The sequence below is a fragment of the Erinaceus europaeus genome, chromosome 5 (assembly GCF_950295315.1).
Source record: "Erinaceus europaeus chromosome 5, mEriEur2.1, whole genome shotgun sequence".
Lineage (NCBI taxonomy): Eukaryota > Metazoa > Chordata > Mammalia > Eulipotyphla > Erinaceidae > Erinaceus > Erinaceus europaeus.
Window position 1 is genome coordinate 55,507,509 of NC_080166.1, and position 17,891 is coordinate 55,525,399.

Consider the following 17,891-nt stretch of genomic DNA (forward strand, 5'->3'; position numbering starts at 1 on the left):
CATGCAGTGACAAGACCAGAATTAAATCACACATTGTCCTTGCTCCCAAAGAACAGAGATAATACTGTTGTGTCACTAGGTGGTGGCATACATAGTAGAGCACATACATTATCATAAGTGACCACCCAGGTTTGAGCCCTCAACCTTCACCTGCAAGGGGAAAGTGGATGAACAGTGAAGCAGTGTTGCAGATGTCTCTCCTTCTCTCTCTCTCTCTCCCTCTATCTCCCTCCTTCTCTCTCTCTCTCTCTCTCTCTCTCTCTCTCTCTCCTTCCCTCCCACCCTTACTCTCTCAGTGTTTCATCTTCCATCAAAATAGAAAGAAAAAAATGGAAGGGGGTGATGGCCACCAAGAGCAGGCACTAAGCCCCAGCAATAATCCCGGTGGCAAGGAAAAATCACACTCTGGATTTAAACTTTAGGCTTCCTGTTTACTCAACCCCTGCAGCAACCAGTCAGAATCACATCACTATTGGAGCAATCCTTGTAGAGCCTTTATCACTATGGCAATATGACTAGTTCCTCTTTCTTCTGTCATAAGTAGCAATTGAATGATCAAAAGTTGAGATGCCATTTTATTCAAGAAACAGTGAAAATATGATTGGCAGATAAAATGACTTGTTCAGTCAAAACCATAGTAAGGGACAGAGAGGGCTGCTATATAATGATCAAAGTACCGACCCAGCAAGAAACGATCACCAGTGCAGTTGCACCCAACACAGCCACACCCCAATATACAAAACAAATACTAGAGGGCCAGATGGTGGCGCACCTGGTTAAGCACACACATTACAGAGTACAAGGACGTGGGTTCGAGCCCCTGGTCCCCACCTGTAGAGGGAAAGTTTCATGAGTGAAGCAGGGCTGCAAGTGTCTCTCTGTCTCTCTCTCTCCCTCTCTGTCTTCCCCTTCTCTATCAATCTCTGGCTGTCTCTATCCAACAAATAAATAAAGATCATTAAAAAAAATGGAACAAGTACTAACAAACTTCAAGTACTGATACACTGATAACAGCACAATAATAGATTTTTTTTCAACCACCCAGCAAGTGCAAATAAAATACAATAAAGACCTCTAACTGGGCTGTGCCACACACTTTTTTTGTTTTGGTTTGATTTTGGGTTTTGTTTGTTATACCAGAACTTACCCTGGCATGAGAAATTGAACCTGAGACACTGGAGCTGTTGGCATGAGCATCTTGTTACATAGCATGTAAATCATTTGGGAACATGTCCTGTTGTTTTCCTGTGGGTCCTATGAGGTTCTGACTGGTATGGACTGAAGCTCGGTTTCCTGGCCTCGGCTATGCCAGGCCCACACCTCCCTATGTGTCCTCACGAGCTCCGATTTCCGTTTCCACAGGAAGTACCTGCTCCAAAGCTGATATCGTCTAAGTTCTGGTTGCATTCTCCAGGCAGACTGTAGTTGCCTCCCCAGCACAGACTTGGGCTCAGCTCAGAAATTCCCTGGCATGTCCTGAGCCAGAATGAAGAGGTAACCATGTAGCCTTCAGAGCATGAGGTCAGGGTGAGGCTGCCTAGATCTGGGCTCAGAATCAGCTGTGCAAGGCACTTTATTTGTGTGAGAGTCTCCTCCTCCATAAAGAAAACAGAGGTAGGAGATCAGAAACGAAAACACAAGTAGAACCTGAAATGGAATTGGCATATTGCACCAAAGTAAAAGACTTTGGGGTGGGTGGGTGGGGAGAATACAGGTCCATGAAGGATGATAGATGACATAGTGGGGGTTGTATTATTAAATGGGAAACTGGGGAATGTTATGCATGTACAAACTATTGTATTTACTGTTGAATGTAAAACATTAATTCCCCAATAAAGAAATAAATTTAAAATAATAATAATAATAAAAAGAAAACAGAGGTAGGAATGGCTGTGCAGTTTGGCAGTGAAAGTCTCTGAAGTTCTCTGTGTGTTCTTATTTTGGCACTCGATAGACTAGAGCTATGAAAAGGAACACATTCTTTCCCAGAATAAAATGCATGAGGCATATTTCTAATTTTTATGGAACATTTCAAACATGCACAAGCAGAGAGTAGTTCTAACAATTATGAACACTGTGTGGACTGGGGAGAAATCGAGAGAGAAGGGGAAGACAGAGAGGGGGAGAGAAAGATAGACACCTGCAGACCTGCTTTACTGCTAGTGAAGTGACCCCCAGCAGGTGGGGAGCCAGGGGCTTGAACCCGGATCCTTATGCCAGTCCGTGAGCTTTGTACCATGTGCGCTTAACCACTGCACTACTGACCCCGCCCCCACCACTTTTTTTTTTAACTAATGATCAACTCTGGCTTGTGGTGGTGCAGGAGATTGAACCTGGGACTTCGGACCCTCAGGCATAAGAGTCTATTACATAACGATTATGCTACCTACCCCTGCCCTAGACCATAATATATAGACCCTAACACTATGGCTATAGAAGAAGCTCTGCTCTTATGGTCTCTTGGTCTCTCCTCTCCTCTCCTCTCTTCTTCTGTCTTTCTCTTTTTTGTATATTTTTATTTTATTTATTTACGTATTTATTATTGTATAGAGACAGAGAGAAATTAACAGGGAAGGGAGAGATAAAGAGAAGAGACAGAGAGACACCTGCAACCCTGCTTCACCACTTGTGAAGCTTCCCCTTGCAGGTGGGGACTGGGAGCTTGAACCTGGTACCTTGAATACTGTAGTGTGTTCACTTAACAATGAGCACCACTGCCTGGCCTCTGTCTATCTTTCTCTATCTGAAAAAGCCCAGAGCAGTGAAACTGCAACTAAGACAACCAGAAAGAAAATAAATGGAACTGGGAGAGATAGCATAGTGGTTATATATAAACTGTCTTTCATACCTGAGACGCCAAAAGGCCCAGGTTCGATTCTCAGAACCACCATAATCCAGAGTTTAGAAGTGGTCTGTGGTAGCAGACACACACACAAACACGCATGCATGCACACACACACTTTACCCCACCTGTTTATTCTGTCCCTTCACACACTTCCCCAGCCCTCCATGTTATTCTAAGCAAATATAGAAGTCACATCTTTTGCTAAACAAATAAAAATCAACAATGTCTCATAAAAAAAGGGGAAAGGAGAAGGGAGGAAAGAAGGGAGGGATGGAATAATGGAAAGGGGAGATCTGTGAATTCATTTTTCATATAATTCTTCCAAAAATAAGTTTGAGCATCCTCAGTGTCTCCAAGCTTCATCAACTTGACCAATGTGTCAGTTTGTTGGAACAGACATAATACAATCCCATAGACTGAGTGAATTAAACAATGGAATGATTTTTTTTCACTGTTCAGAAGCCTGCCATGGCCAAAATCATAGTGACACTGGGGTCCTTTTCCTCTGAGGCCTCTCATCTTGGACTTTCAGGTGGCTGGTTGCCCTCTAACTACTGTTATACACAGCCTTTCCTCTGTGATCATATACTGCGGTGTCTCCCATGTTTTGTAGTGGGTTCTTGGCCTTGCACATGTGCAATTCACTGCTCCAGGATGACTACTTAGTTACAGACAGAGACAGGGAAGTCAAGCAGTAGTGCAGCAGGTTAAGCGCAGGTGGCGCCAAACATAAGGACCAGCCTTAAGGATCCAGGTTTGAGCCGCCGGATTCTCACTTGCAAGGGGAGTCCCTTCACAGGCAGTGAAGCAGCTCTTCAGGTGTCTTTCTTTCCCCCTCTGTCTTACCCTCCTCCTTCACTTCTCTCTGTCCTATCCAATAACAACAACAATTAATAACTACAGCAGGGGAGTCAGGCGGTAGGTAGTCCAGTGAGTTAAGTGCATGTGGCTTGAAGCACAAGGACCAGCCTGTGGGTGCCAGTTCAAGACCCCAGCTCCCCACCTGCAGGGGAGTCACTTCACAGGTGGTGAAGCCGGTCTGCAGGTGTCTATCTTTCTCTCCCCCTCTCTGTCTTCCCCTCCTCTCTCCATTTCTCTCTATCCTATCCAACAATGACAACATCAATAACAATAATAACTACAACAACAAAATTTTTTAAATAACTACAACAACAATAAAATACAACAAGGGTAATGAAAGGGAAGATAAATAAATAAATATTTAAAATTGTTTTAAAGGGACAGATAGGGAGAGACCCCATGGCTCTAAAGCACTGTCCCCATGCTGTCCTGGGGCTTGAACCTGCCAGCTCCCAGGCAGGACAAGTGTCCTCTTGAAGGAGCCCTCTCACCCACCCTTTCCTGTGTGTTCCATTCTCTGTTCATTTTCATTTTTAACACTTGATTTTTATTTCTTTACTTTCAGTAGAGACAGAGAAATTAAGAGGAAAGGGGAAGGTAGAGATGTAGAGAGAGACACCTGTAGCACTGCTTCACTGCTCATGAAGCTTCCTCCCTACAGGTGGGACTAGGGGCTTAACCTCAGATCCTGTGCACTGAAACATGTGGCCTCTACCAGAAGCACCACTGCCCAGCTCCTGCAATCTCCTGTTCTTATGAGAACACCAGTGGCGTTGAATTGGGGCCTTCACCGGCTCTGTTTTAACTTAAGTGCCTGTTAAGGCTCTGTCTCCAAATACATTGGCATCCTGAGGCACTGGGGGTGGACACAGAATATCAGGGCACAGTTCACTCCACAATCAACCACAATCAATAACCATACCCACTGAGTCATTAATTTAGTGCCATTCACAGTGCTTTCCAAACATGGCTGTTGACAGGAATTTCTGGAATATCTGTTTTGGACTATACAAGACGGCATTTGTTCCAGATTTACATAAGTAGAAACCCCAAATAATCACCCAACACACACACACACACACACACACACACCAGGTATTTGTGGTTTTACAAACTCCCCCTAAAGGATTCTGAGATAGAGTCAGGGTTAAAACTTCTAGGTTTAGGTGTTCTAGAAATAACTGTGTTCAGGCCTGCGTTAACTGCTGTGTGCCTGCTGACTCATTTAATCCTCACAGTAAGCTACAGTGTGGGAGCTCTTGGGATCCTCATTTTAGCAGATTGGGACATTTAAGAAAAGGCAGGTGATCTGTTTGAGGTCACATAACTGTGGCACAGCAACATTGTCAGTAACAGGCCCATGAACACTACACTCAACTGCTTCCCTCCTGCAGACAAGGTGTGGCCTCAGCCACCTGTCAGACTCAGGTAAGAATCACTGCTAGTTACTTCACACTGATAAAAAGTGAGCAAGGGCATACATGCTGGCCGCTTCTGGGTACCGTCGCAGGTATTGCTATGTGCCTGCCTAGCAGCAGAGTGGATTGAAGGTATTCTCTGAGTCTGTGTGAACTAAGAAGAGTCACTGCAGGACTCTGAGTGCACAAATAGGGACATAAGTCTGGTGAGAAGGGTGAACCTAAAGATTAACTTCCTCCCCTCCCTTTAGCCCTCCAGCAACGCTAAGTGAAAGTAAGAGAAGATAAGGCTAAAATAGTTGGTCAGCAAATTTGCCCACTTGGATAGTAAACTACTTTATCATGTGACCAAGGTTCACACTGAAGGAAACTTCTTCAGGGCAGTATGTGTGTGTGTGTGTGTGTGTGTGTGTGTGTGTGTGTGTGTGCGCGCGCGCGCGCGCGTGTGCGTGTGCGTGTGAGTGTGTGTGTGTGAAAGAGAGAGAGAGAGAGAGGCCACAGCCCTGAAGAAGTTTCCTTCAGTGTGAACCTTGGTCACATGACAAAGTAATTTACTATCCAAGTGAGCAAATTTGCTGACCAACTATTTCTGCCTCTGTATCTAAAAGAAAGAGAGAGAGGAGGAAAGAGAGAGAGAGAGAAATTAGTGGGAGTTGGGCGGTAGCGCAGTGATTTAAGCTCACGTGGTACAAAGCACAAGGACCAGCGTTGTCAGGTCTCTGGCAGGGTGGTCTCCAGGGGAAAGGTAATGGACTGGTTCTTTCTCGCTCATGACAGGGGTGACACGAAGTAAAAGACACCAGGGAGCTCTCCAGCGTGTTCAGAACTCAGAACTCGTTTATTAGCAAGGTGGACATGAGTTAAATAGAAAAACAAACGAAGGGAATTATTACTGAAATATGTCAGAAATTACAGGTTTCTTAACAGTCGGCGTGCCCCTAAGGTAGGGGGCTGGTATGACAGGAATTGATGGGATACAAGACAGTTATTCTCCATGACGCAAGCAACTTAATTATCCAAAGGTATCTGAGAGAAGCATAGGGGTTAAACCAGAAGGGTTAGACAGAAAGAAGATAGATATCAAAAAGCCATATAGTTTGGAATTTCTCTTGTCTGGGGTCTGAGGTGTGTGATGAAGTGTGTGATAAGGTGTGTTCTTCTGTGATCAGAAGGTGACTTTGAATAAGTGAATCTGCGGCCATGTGGCCTGCAGTTAATGGAGGGAAGTATTGGGCTTTCTGTGGGCCTGAGAGTCAAGAAGGAAAGAGCCAAGTCTGAGTTTCCCCCCTTTTGCTCACCTGGGTTGAGAGAGACTTACCAAGAGGTTATCTTCTCAAATCTCCACCCAAGGACGGGAATGGTTCTCCCTAAGCTCTATCAGGCTTACACATAGTCCTAACAAGTGTAAGGATCCTGGTTTGAGCCCCCGGCTCCCCAACTGCAGGGGAGTAGCTTCACAGGCAGTGAAACAAGTCTGCAGGTGTCTGTATTTCTCTCGCCCTCTCTGTCTTCCCCTCCTCTCTCCATTTCTCTCTGTCCTGTCCAACAACAATGACATCAATAATAACTACAACAATAAAACAACAAGGACAACAAAAGGGAATAAATAAATATTTTAAAAAAGAAGAATTAGTGATCCTAAGTCGTAGGCTTTCTTTCCATGATCTTTTCCCCAAGAGAAATGAAAAGGGCCCATCTTCATGTGAAGCCCTTTGAGTGGCTACAGTCCTAATGTTGCATTCTCATACAAGTCCTGACCTTTTGAATTTTTTTCTGTTTTTCTTCACAGGCTCCTAACAGTCCTGGTGCAGCAGTCAAATCTCAGCGAAATTAATCACCAGGACAATGAGGTGAGGCCAACCTCTGTGGGACCAGCCAACCATTATGCACGACTGTGTGCAGGGAAGGGTTTTTATGTGAGCTGTGCTACTTCTTTCACACAGGAGCAAGGAGAGAGTGGAATGTCTTTGTGTGTTTCTGCCCAGAGAAGGAAGCCCATGTCTTTACGTTTGTCTGGAAGCATAAATGTATACCCCCAGTGGGTAGACATTTTAAAAGTAACTTTTAAAAGGGAAGGGAAGGGATTATTCTGTTAAGTACTTGAGTATTTATCATACCACTGAAATTTTGTAATTCCTCTCTGGACATTGAGAAATAAGCATTGTTCTTTGTTCTTCAGACCCAGATATCAGACTCGAACAAGAGATGGTAGCTCTTCCAGTGAAAAATGACAAATAAGTAAAACCCAATTCCAGCCTCCCTGTTCCAGAAGCCATGTTAATAATAACAATAATCACAGCTGCTATATTCTTGATGCTGCAAAGACCATCCTGTACAGACTTACAAAAAGGCAGCACCAGACTCTTGAACAAACAACCCAAGGAAGGGCTGATTAGAATAGATTTGTTCCAGAGTAGCAAGGGGACAGGACAGATTTTCATGGCCCAGACTTGTTTCTTCCTTAAGCTTCTTAAGACAGACTTAGACACCTGACTTTAATGAATTCTGTTATTAATGAGTGATCGGTTTGGCTGATCACTTTAAGAAAGTCTGATTAGGGGAGTTGGGGATCTAGTGCCATATGGTAGGGGAAGTTGACAGCATGGTGGAGGGTGAGGTACGTTGACACCAATCTGGAAAAATGTGACAACACCAATGCTGTAAATCAACACTTCCTCAACAAAGTGGTATGCAATGGGTATGCAACAAGACTTGCATGCCGGAGCCTACAAAGTCCCAGGTTCAATCCCTCTCACTACCATAAGCTACAACTGAGTATTATTCTGGAGTCTATCTCAACCCCCCCCCCCCCAGGGCACTGCTCAGCTTCGGCTTATGATAGTATGGGGGATTGAACCTGGGACTTTGGAGCCTCAGGGATGACAATCTCTTTGTATAACCATTATGTTATCTTCTCTCTCTCTCTCTTTCTCTCTCTCAAATAAACATATTTAATAAGGTACTGAAGTTGAAACAAAAGCAAAAAAGACAGTCTGATAATGATGACAAATTAATATGCCCCAAAATGTCAAATTTATTCTTTTGAAGGAAGCCAGCTGGCCAGAGACTGTGGGCTGGGAGGAAGGTCCTGACAGCTTTCTGCTATGTTGGGCTCCTTGTCTTCCTCCAATCTTGTAATGAAAGGCCCCCTTCTAGCATTGTTGGCCACACTGAAAAGCCCCTGTTTTGTTGCCAGGGTCTGAGGTCGAACACCTCCCCACCATCATGGTCACAAGTTGCTTTCATGCCCCACTTGGTGGTTTAAGGCTAAACCCCAGAAAAGATAAATATTGCACTGTTTCAAACTTCTGCTTTAAAAATGAGAACCAGAGTCAAGGGGCTCACTCCCATCGCTCTGCCCATGGTGTGAGAAGCTCCCAGCAGTTGCATTTTACATCAGCTGACCATGAATTTGTAGATTTGGGTAAAGATTCCAGTCACTCCACTTCCGCCTCCTATCCTCATCCCTCACCCCACCCCCAACAGGAGCTCATTTTAAAAGGTGGTGACTGAAGTCATTCATATACTGCAAGGTTCTGCTTACTCTCTCCACCTGTCAGATAATGAGCCTCCCCCGCACACACCTAAAAAACAGTTCTCTACTTGTTCCCACCTCCGGGGGCCTTGAGATGTTGAAAACAGACATCTTGGGGCCAGGCGGTGGCACACCTGGTTAAGTGCACACATTACTGCAGTGGGAAAGCTTCACGAGTGGGAAAGCAGGGCTACAGGAGTTTCTCTGTCTCTCTATCTCCCCCTCCTCTCTCAGTTTCTCTCTGTCTCTGTCCAATAATAAATAAATAAAAATATTTTTAAAAAGAAAGTAGACATCTAACAGTGGTTATTGCAATGCTTTTTGAATAGCATGTACTAAATATTAGAAAAATAAATCTTTGTTTTTTTCATGTGAAGTGACCACTCCCGAGGAAGTTCCCTCAGTGTTCTGACCCCTTTGATCTTAATTCCTAGGAATAATGACTTCAGTGAGGACGTCCCTGCTCAGTTTCCTCTTCACTCGTGTCACAGCAGGTCTGAAGCCCATCCAGAGTCCTTTGCAGAGCTCCTGAGATGTCACAGCAGTCTAGGTGACAGAGTTTCATACTGAAGGCTCTAACAGCTCAGAATCAACCCCCAGCACCACCATAAGCCAGAAATGAGCAGTGGTCTGATAAAAAATAAATCCACCTGTTACTACTTGCTTATGCTACAATGAGATAGAGACATACATACATATACAGTGTTTCTCCTACTCTCTCTGTCTCTCAAATGTAATGGAAGAAAAACTTGGTTACAGGTACAAATGAGTCATGCAGATCCAGAGCCCCAGGGATAGCTCTGATAGAGGGGGAAAATAAAAGAATGCAGATGAAGAAATCCTACATAAAATATACTATTACATATACTTATATGTCTTTGGCATTGCCAGTGTTAATCAATGCATATAAATTTGCAAGTGTTAGAAGTTCTTGGTCTTTGGGAAATTAGATCAGTTCTCAAATGGAAAGAACACAACCCAGAAAAAAAACAAGACTTAACTAGCCCAAGGCTTCCAATTCAGTTTCCAGTACCTATGGAATAGAGTAGTGCTCTGTCTTGGTTCTTTCTCATGTAAAACTATCTCACGTAAAACCAATCAAATAGGGCAGTGGATGGAGAGCATAATGATTATGCAAAGAGACTCTCTCATGCCTGAGGCTCCAGGAGTATCAGGTTCAATATCCCACACCACCATAAACCAGAGTTAAGTAGTGCTTTAGTAAAAAAACTAATAGTAATAAGTAAATAAATAAATAGATAATAAATAACCTTTTTAACAAAGGAAAGGAATAACAAATACTTCATCAAAAGCCTGTATAGGGTGGGGGTAAATGGCATAATGGTTATGCAATGAAACTCTGATGCCTGAGGCTCCAAAGTCTTAGATTCAATCCCCCACAGCACCATAAACCAGAGTTGAGTAGTACTCTAGTAAAAAAAAAACAAAAAAAACTGTAGAATTCATATGGAAAAGTAATTGTTAGTAAGAAAAACATAATCTCAGCTTTCTTTTTCATTCATTATGTTGGTGCAGCTTCCCATGCTTTGAACAAGCTATCACCTGTTCTCACCACACCTCACCCTCACCTTTCCCACCATCATTCTAGTGCTCCCCAAGCATGTGCTGCCCCCCACACTAAATAATTATACAATTATAGTTAAATCACACAAGCACCCAGCCTACATCATCTAAACAACAGGAAGAAGAAGTAAAGAAAAAGAAAGAAGGAAGGAAAGGGTAGATTAATCCCAGCAAAGCAGTACAATTTCTTAATACCACAGGGTGGTGGCATGCTGGGTAAAATGCACTTATCACCAAGCACAAGGACCTGGGTTCATTGAGTCCCTGTTTCCCATCTATGGGGGTCAGGGGGATGCTTCACGAGTAGTGAAGCAGGCCTACAGGTATCTTATCTTTCTATCTCTATCACTGTGCCCCTCTCAAATTCTCTCTTGTCCTGTCAAATAAAATAGAAAGGGGGGGGGGAATGGAAAAAATGGTGGTCCAGGTGGATAAGATACTGGACTCTCAAGCATGATGTCATGAGTTCAATCCCCGGCAGCACATGTACCAGAGTGATGTCTGGTTCTTTCTTTCTCTCTCTCCTCCCTCCCCTCTCATTAGTAAATAAATAAAATATTTTAAAAAATATATGCCTGCTGGGAACAGTGGATTTATAGTGCCCGAACTAAGCCCTGGTGGTAATTAATAAAAACATTTAATTGTTTTAAGAGACAAGTATATACTAAATAATAAGTGTATTCAGTATATACAAGTATATATTGGCAAGTATATTAATGACAACTTTTATGACTTTCATCCCATCACATTTGCTTTCAGGTAATCGCTGATGTGTCTTCCTTTCTTTGATATGTATTCATACACTATGGAGTTTTGCTGTGTAAAAGCTCTCTATTGTTCTTTCACTCAAGAATAATTCTGGATCTGAGGTGAAAGCATAATGATTATGCAAAGAGAATTTCATGCTTGAGGCACCAAAGGGTCAATACCCAGCACCACCATAAGCCAGAGTTGAGTAGTGCTTTGATAAATAAATAAATAAATAAATAAATACTTTTTCAACAAAGGAAAAGAATAACAAATACTTCATCAAAAGTCTGCATGGGGGGAGGGGTGGGAGTAGACAGCATAATGGTTATGCTACGAGACTCTCATGCCTGAGGCTGCAGAGTGCCAGGTTCAATGCCCCCGTACCACCATAAACCAGAGTTGAGCAGTGCTCTGGTAAAAACAAACAAATAAATAAATAATTCTTAGAGCTCTGTCCATATTGTGATGTGTGTGTGTGTGTGTGTGTGTGTGTGTGTGTGTGTGTGTGTGTGTGTGTGTGTGTGTGTGTGTATTTACAAACACTAGTCTGCACAATGTTCTTGGATCCAGGCATTCCTTTAGAAGAAGTGTTGGGTTTTAGGGAACTTATACATTCTTACTTCAATATATAGCACAGTTGTCTTCCAAATAGATGCAGTCATGTAAACGTCCCCCAGAAGTATGGAAGAATGCTTGTTGCCATAGTCCCACTGCTGGGTTTTCTTGTTGTTAAATGTGTATTATCTGGTAATCAGTGAGACTGAGCACCGTTTTAGGAGTCATTTTGATATCTTGTCTGATTTCACCTTTATCCATTAATCTGTCGGGTTACATGTGCTTTTCTTGCTTATAGTTTATTTTCCATTCTGAACATTATGCTGTACTTTTGGGTTGCAAATGTCTTTTGACAATCTGTTGTTTATTCTAAAGATATTCATGCAGAGCATTCTTAATATGAAAAAATCAAAATGGTTATTACTGATTTTTGCCTTTGGTTGTTATTTGTTTACCAAAGCACTGTTCAGTTGTGATTTATGTGCTGCTAGGGACTGACTTTGGGACTTTCAGTTCCTCAGGCATCTCCTCAGCCTGCTTTTGGTATCTGTTTAAAGATCATTTGTACAACCTCCCCAAACACATATACTATATTGTGCTGACTTTTCTTTTAATTTGCTTCTGCATATTTTTATTGATAAGTGGTTCCATGCCAGGGCTCTTTGTTGTGTTCCAATGATTGGCTTGTTTTTCCGGATTCATTAACCATGATGCGTAACTACAAAGTGACTTATTTAGAACCATCTACATTGCAGAGTTTAACACCATGGGAAGGATGAGGGATCAGACTGTTCATTTGTGCTTTTGTTCTTCTGGAGATGAAGGGACAGAGACAGAGAGAGACTTGTCTATTGCAGCCACTGGGAATTAACAAGTCACTGAATTGGAATCTAACCTCTCTGGGCTCCTTTTAGTTTGACAGGAAGGACACCCCATCAAGAAAGGCTCTGAGCTGTGGGCATATGAGTGAGAGGTTCCAGTGCAATCATTTAGAAGAACATTATTATGGATGGCATTGGGATGGATTGTTGATCCCATGTTAAATGTAAATTCTGAGATAAATAGGTTTTTTTTGTGAGTGCCCTGATATTCCAAACTTCAGTTGTAATGGCATGCTGAGAAAATAAACCTGAGTTGCAAAAACAGCTGGGAACTGTTGGATATAATTTGTAGCATGAAATACCCTTACAACATTCCTAAAATATAATCACAAGCAGACATTGTGTACTCTACAATGTCTGCTCTAAAATCAACAGAAGCACCCCCTGAGTCTAGAAGTCCTTTCACTTCACATTAGCAAAATGTAAAATAATAAAGCAAAAAATGTCTTAAAGTTCCTGAATTTTTATCATAAAACAAGCATGCTTTTTCTTTTCCTTTGAAAGGAAGTAATCACTAGTCCTTAGGAACCTCACTTGTTCATCCCCTGGACCCCTCACTCGAGAAATTCATAAACATTACTCTATAAAGTGCGTGTGGCATGAAGTGCAAAGACGGGCGTAAGGATCCCAGTTCAAGCCCCTGGCTCCCCACCTGCAGGGGGTGGCTTTGGAAGTAGTGAAGCAGGTCTGCAGGTATCTATCTTTCTCTCCTCCTCTCTGTCTTCCCCTCCTCTCTCCATTTCTCTCTGTTCTATCCAACAACATCAGTAACAATAGTAACTACAACAACAATGAAAAAACAACATGGGCAACAAAAGGGAAAATAAATATTTAAAAACTTAAAAAAAAACACTATACAGAGTTCTTGTATAAGACCCCTTTTTCACCTTTTGCAGACCCTCCCCAAATATTTACATGTGCTGTCAAGTATCATTCAATCTGAGGAGAAACATTGTTTCTGTGGTTCATTATTTTGTTGACTCCACTTTCAATTTCCTCCCACTTTTTTTTTCAGCCTGACTTGGCTCTAAGTGACTTTTTAAAATTTTTATTTTAATGGAGTAAGGTTAATGGCTTCTAGTCTTTAGCACATAGACACAACATCTTATCTCCCCTTGACTGGTGTCTAGGAACACATCAGGGTTCCAGTGTCCCTTGTTCTTCTTCAGAGTCCCTTACTTGGTGCAATCCGCCATACATTACCTTACAGTGCACAAGGACCCAGGTTCGAGCCCCTGTTCCCCATCTGCAGGGGGAAAGCTTCACAAATGGTGAGACGGTGCTGAAAGTATCTCTCTGTCTCTTGCCCTTTCCATCTCCCTCTACCTTCTTTTTTTTTTTTTAATTTTTTTTAATATTTATTTTATTTATTTATTCCCTTTTGTTGCCCTTGTTTTATTGTTGTAGTTATTATTGTTGTTGTCGTTGTTGGATAGGACAGAGAGAAATGGAGAGAGGAGGGGAAGACAGAGAGGAGGAGAGAAAGATAGACACCTGTAGACCTGCTTCACCGCCTGTGAAGCGACTCCCCTGCAGGTGGGGAGCCGGGGTTCGAACCGGGATCCTTATGCCGGTCCTTTCCTCTACCTTCTTAATGTCTCTCTGCCACTATCCAATAATAAATAAATATAAGAGGTTTATAAAAACAGAAATGTTTCAAGAATTGATGATGCAAAAGTCTCTGTTCTTTATATTCCTGCCAAAATTATTAGCACTGATGTGGAGTTTTTGCCTATATTTCTAAATGAAGAAAATACTGCATTTCCATTAGAAAATAATGGGAAAAAAGATGTAGTTTGCTTCTCAGATCTATATTCACACAAAGCCTTATTTCCTTTTTTTTCCTCATTTTTTATTGATTTAATAATGATCGACAAAAATGTAGGATGAGTCTTGGATACAATTCCACACCATTCCCACCACCAGACTTCCATATTTCATGCCCTCCATTGGAAGCTTTCCTATTCTTTATCACTCTGGGAGCATGGACCCAAGATTATTATGGGGTGCAAAATGTGGAAGGTCTGGCTTCTGTAATTGCTTCTTCACTGGACCTGGGCATTGACAGGTCAATCCATACTCCCTTCCTGTTTCTTTTATTTCTTTTTCTATACATGGATAACCCCCTACTCTTGCAATAATTGAAACACACACACACACACACATACACACACACAAACACACACACCTTCCAAAACTATTTTGAGCAATGGTCACACTCTACAAAATTATAATGATAAATAATTATTATAAATAATAATTATAAAATCTCTCAAAGTTATATACTTGTATTAGGAAAATAATCATTTTGTTCATTCAATAACTTTAACCTCTATTCTAAAGACTTTTAAAATATTTTATTTATTTATTTTATCTGATGAAACAGAGAGAAATTGAGAGGGGAGGGGGAGGTAGAGTGGAAAGGAGTAAAACAGACACCTGCACCTGAAGACCTGTTCTACCACTTGTGAACCCCCCCCCCAGCAGATGGGGACTGAGGGCTTGAACCTGGCTCCTTGTGCATTGTAACACATACACTCTTCTAGGTGTACACTGTTTTTACCCACATCTAAAGTTTTCTAAAACAAAGGCAATAGATTTACTAATCATTCTGCTCTCTAAGGTTTTTTCTAAATAGTAATTAAAGAAAATGGTTTTCATTACCATCGACTTTTCTTTCTTTTAATTAATGCATTTATTTTTACTTTTCTTATGTTTGATAGGACAGAGGGAACTTGAGAATGTGGAGGAGATACACACCTGCAGCACTGCTTCACCACTTGAGAAGCTCCCCCTGCAGCTGGGGATGGGGGTTGGTGTCTTGAACCCTGGTCCTTGCACATGACAGCATATGCACTTAACCAAGTGTGCCATGATGGGCCCTCTGGTTTTCTTTTTCAAAAATATGTTCAATTACATCATTTATTTTTTGGTGCAAGACACACTAAATAATTTTTGTAGAGTGTGACCATGTGTGATTGGGAGGGCAACAGTATGTGGACTTTTGAATGCCAGTTAGAACCAAGTTGTTCTGTGAAATTCCACATTATCTTTGTTTGTTTAGTATTAGAAACAGAGATAAACTGAGGGGGGGTGGAGGAGACAGAAAGGAAGAGGGAAAAGATACCTACAGCCTTGCTTCACTGCTTGTGAAGCTTCCCCCCTGCAGGTGGGGACCAGGGACTTGAACCTGGGTCCTTATCGATGTAATGGGTGCGCTTATTATGCTCTGCTGAGTGCCCAGTGCCCAGTGGACTGCTCTGAAACTGTGTTGCTGTGTACCACAAGGTGCACCATCACCTGGTCCAAAATTCCACATCCTTTAGACAAGGGTAGAGAACCTATTTTTCTGCCAATGGCCACTTGGATATTTATAACATCATTTGCTGGAAATACAAAATCATCAGCTTAAAATTTAGCACTGGGATGGAGAGACAGTAGAATGGTTCTACAAATGACTCTCAAGCCTGACACTCTGAATTCCCAGGTTCAATCCCCTATCCCACGGTAAACCAGAGCTGAGCAGTGTTCTGGTAATAAATAAATATACAAACAAATAAATACAAACACTTACTAGACTTCTATTTTCATCCATGATTGCCCTAGCAACACCAGACCGAATGACTTTGCAGGCCTTCTAGGACCTGAGGACCAAACATTCCCCATCCCTGTTCTGAAAGATCTCGAATTGTTCAGCTGACCTCTCTGCCAGTGGTTGAATTCTCTCCCACAGTGCCCCAAGGCAAGGGCTGCAGCAAGCACCCAACCACATCACACATTTCTCTCTGTGCTTTTGCTGGAGCCAGTCTAAACATGCGGAATTAGAATTGCAAGCATTTAATCGTATTTCTGGTTCAGAAGACACAAAAGTCACAGTGGTTTTAGAAAAAAAAGAGAGAATTCTAAAGAGCAGATAGGACTTGTCAGTCTTCTATGAAGTTTGTGGTGACTCAGGTGTAAGGCACTGAATTACTCATCTACACAGCAACACAGTTTCAGAGAAGCCCCCTGGGCACTGGGCACTGGGCACTGAGCAATGGGCAATGGGCAGAGCTTAGTGAGTACAAGCTGTGGTTTCAAAATGGATCCTGGGTGGAAGGTAGAAAGCATAATGGTTATGCAAACAGACTCTCATGTCTGAGGCTCCAAAGTCCCAGGTTCAATCTCCCGTACCACCACAAGCCAGAGCTGAACAGTGTTCTGGTTAAAAAAATAAAATAATAATAAAAAAAAAGAATCCTGAATCAACTAAAATCGAACATTTACCTGGAGTGTGTGTGTGTGTGTGTGTGTGTGTGTGTGTGTGTGTGTGTGTGTTAAACAGAGACAGAGGAGTAGAAAAGCAGAGAGGGGGCCCAGGTGATGATGGTTCACCTGGTTGAGCACACACATTACAGTGCTCAAGGACTGGGGTTCAAACTCCCCCATCTCTACCTGCAGGGGGTCCACTTCACAAGTGGTGAAGCAGATCTTCAGGTGTCTCTCTGTCTCTTTCCCTCTCTATCTTCCTCTCTCCTCTCAATTTATCTCTGTCTCTATCACATAATAAATAATAAAATAAAATTGAAAGAAAGGCAGAGAAAGTGAGAGCGTCTTTCAACGCAGTGGGGTCAGGCTCCAATCTGAGTCGTGCACATGGCAAAGCAACACACTACCCAAGTCAGCTATCTTGCCAACTCAGTTACCTTTTGCTCTTTAACATGATATTTTTATACAGTTTAATTATTTATTTCTGTTTACTTATCTTAATGAGGATTACTCACCTCAGGAGATCCTGGATATTAAACATGGGGCCTCAGCACCTCAGGCCTGCGAACTCTGTGCTCTAATAATCCCAAGCTATCTCTCCAGCCAATACTTTCTTCATTATTATTATCATTTTTAATTTTTTAATTTATCTTTATTTATTTATTTATTGGATATAGACAGCCAGAAATAGAAAGGGGCAGGGGGAGATAGAGAGGGAGAGAGAGAGTGAACGAGAGAAAGAGAGGCCTGCCTCCCACTTCACCATTTGCAATTTCTTTCCCCTGCATTTGGGGACTGGGGTCTTGAATCCTGGTCCTTGTGCATTATAATATGTGTGATCAACAAGGTGTGCCCATCACCTGGCCCCTTCACCAATACTTTCTATTAAAAAATAAGCAAAGTTGCACTGTCAGTAGGACCATTTGGTTGTTTGTTGCAACAGGTCTGCAAGTGACTCCTCGATCCCAATGCTCTAGATGTGTGGAAGGCCGGTTAATGGGGCACAGGAGATAGCTCACCAGTGAAGGGAAAGCGCACGCTTCCTGTGCATGATTCAAGTCCCTAGTATCAGTACGGGAGCATCATGCTAAGGGAAGCTGCGTGGTGAAGTTGTGCTTGGTGTTTCTCCTTCCTTTGTTTCTCAGTTCCTCTCTGTTTCCCACCCTCTATCTGGGAAGGAAACACTGGAATCCATCCGGAGCAATTGAATCATG

At 42.3% G+C, this 17,891-nt stretch overlaps 1 protein-coding gene across 1 annotated transcript in view; it reads left to right on the top strand.

The window, feature by feature from the left end:
- Nucleotides 1-17,891, top strand: part of LOC103124430 (ankyrin repeat domain-containing protein 55-like) — a 142,820-nt gene that overhangs the window by 52,588 nt on the left and 72,341 nt on the right. Inside the window, exon 6 of the mRNA XM_007535145.2 lies at nucleotides 6,914-6,974. Within this exon, the coding sequence (XP_007535207.1) occupies nucleotides 6,914-6,974 (61 nt within the window). The remainder of the gene's footprint in view (nucleotides 1-6,913; nucleotides 6,975-17,891) is intronic.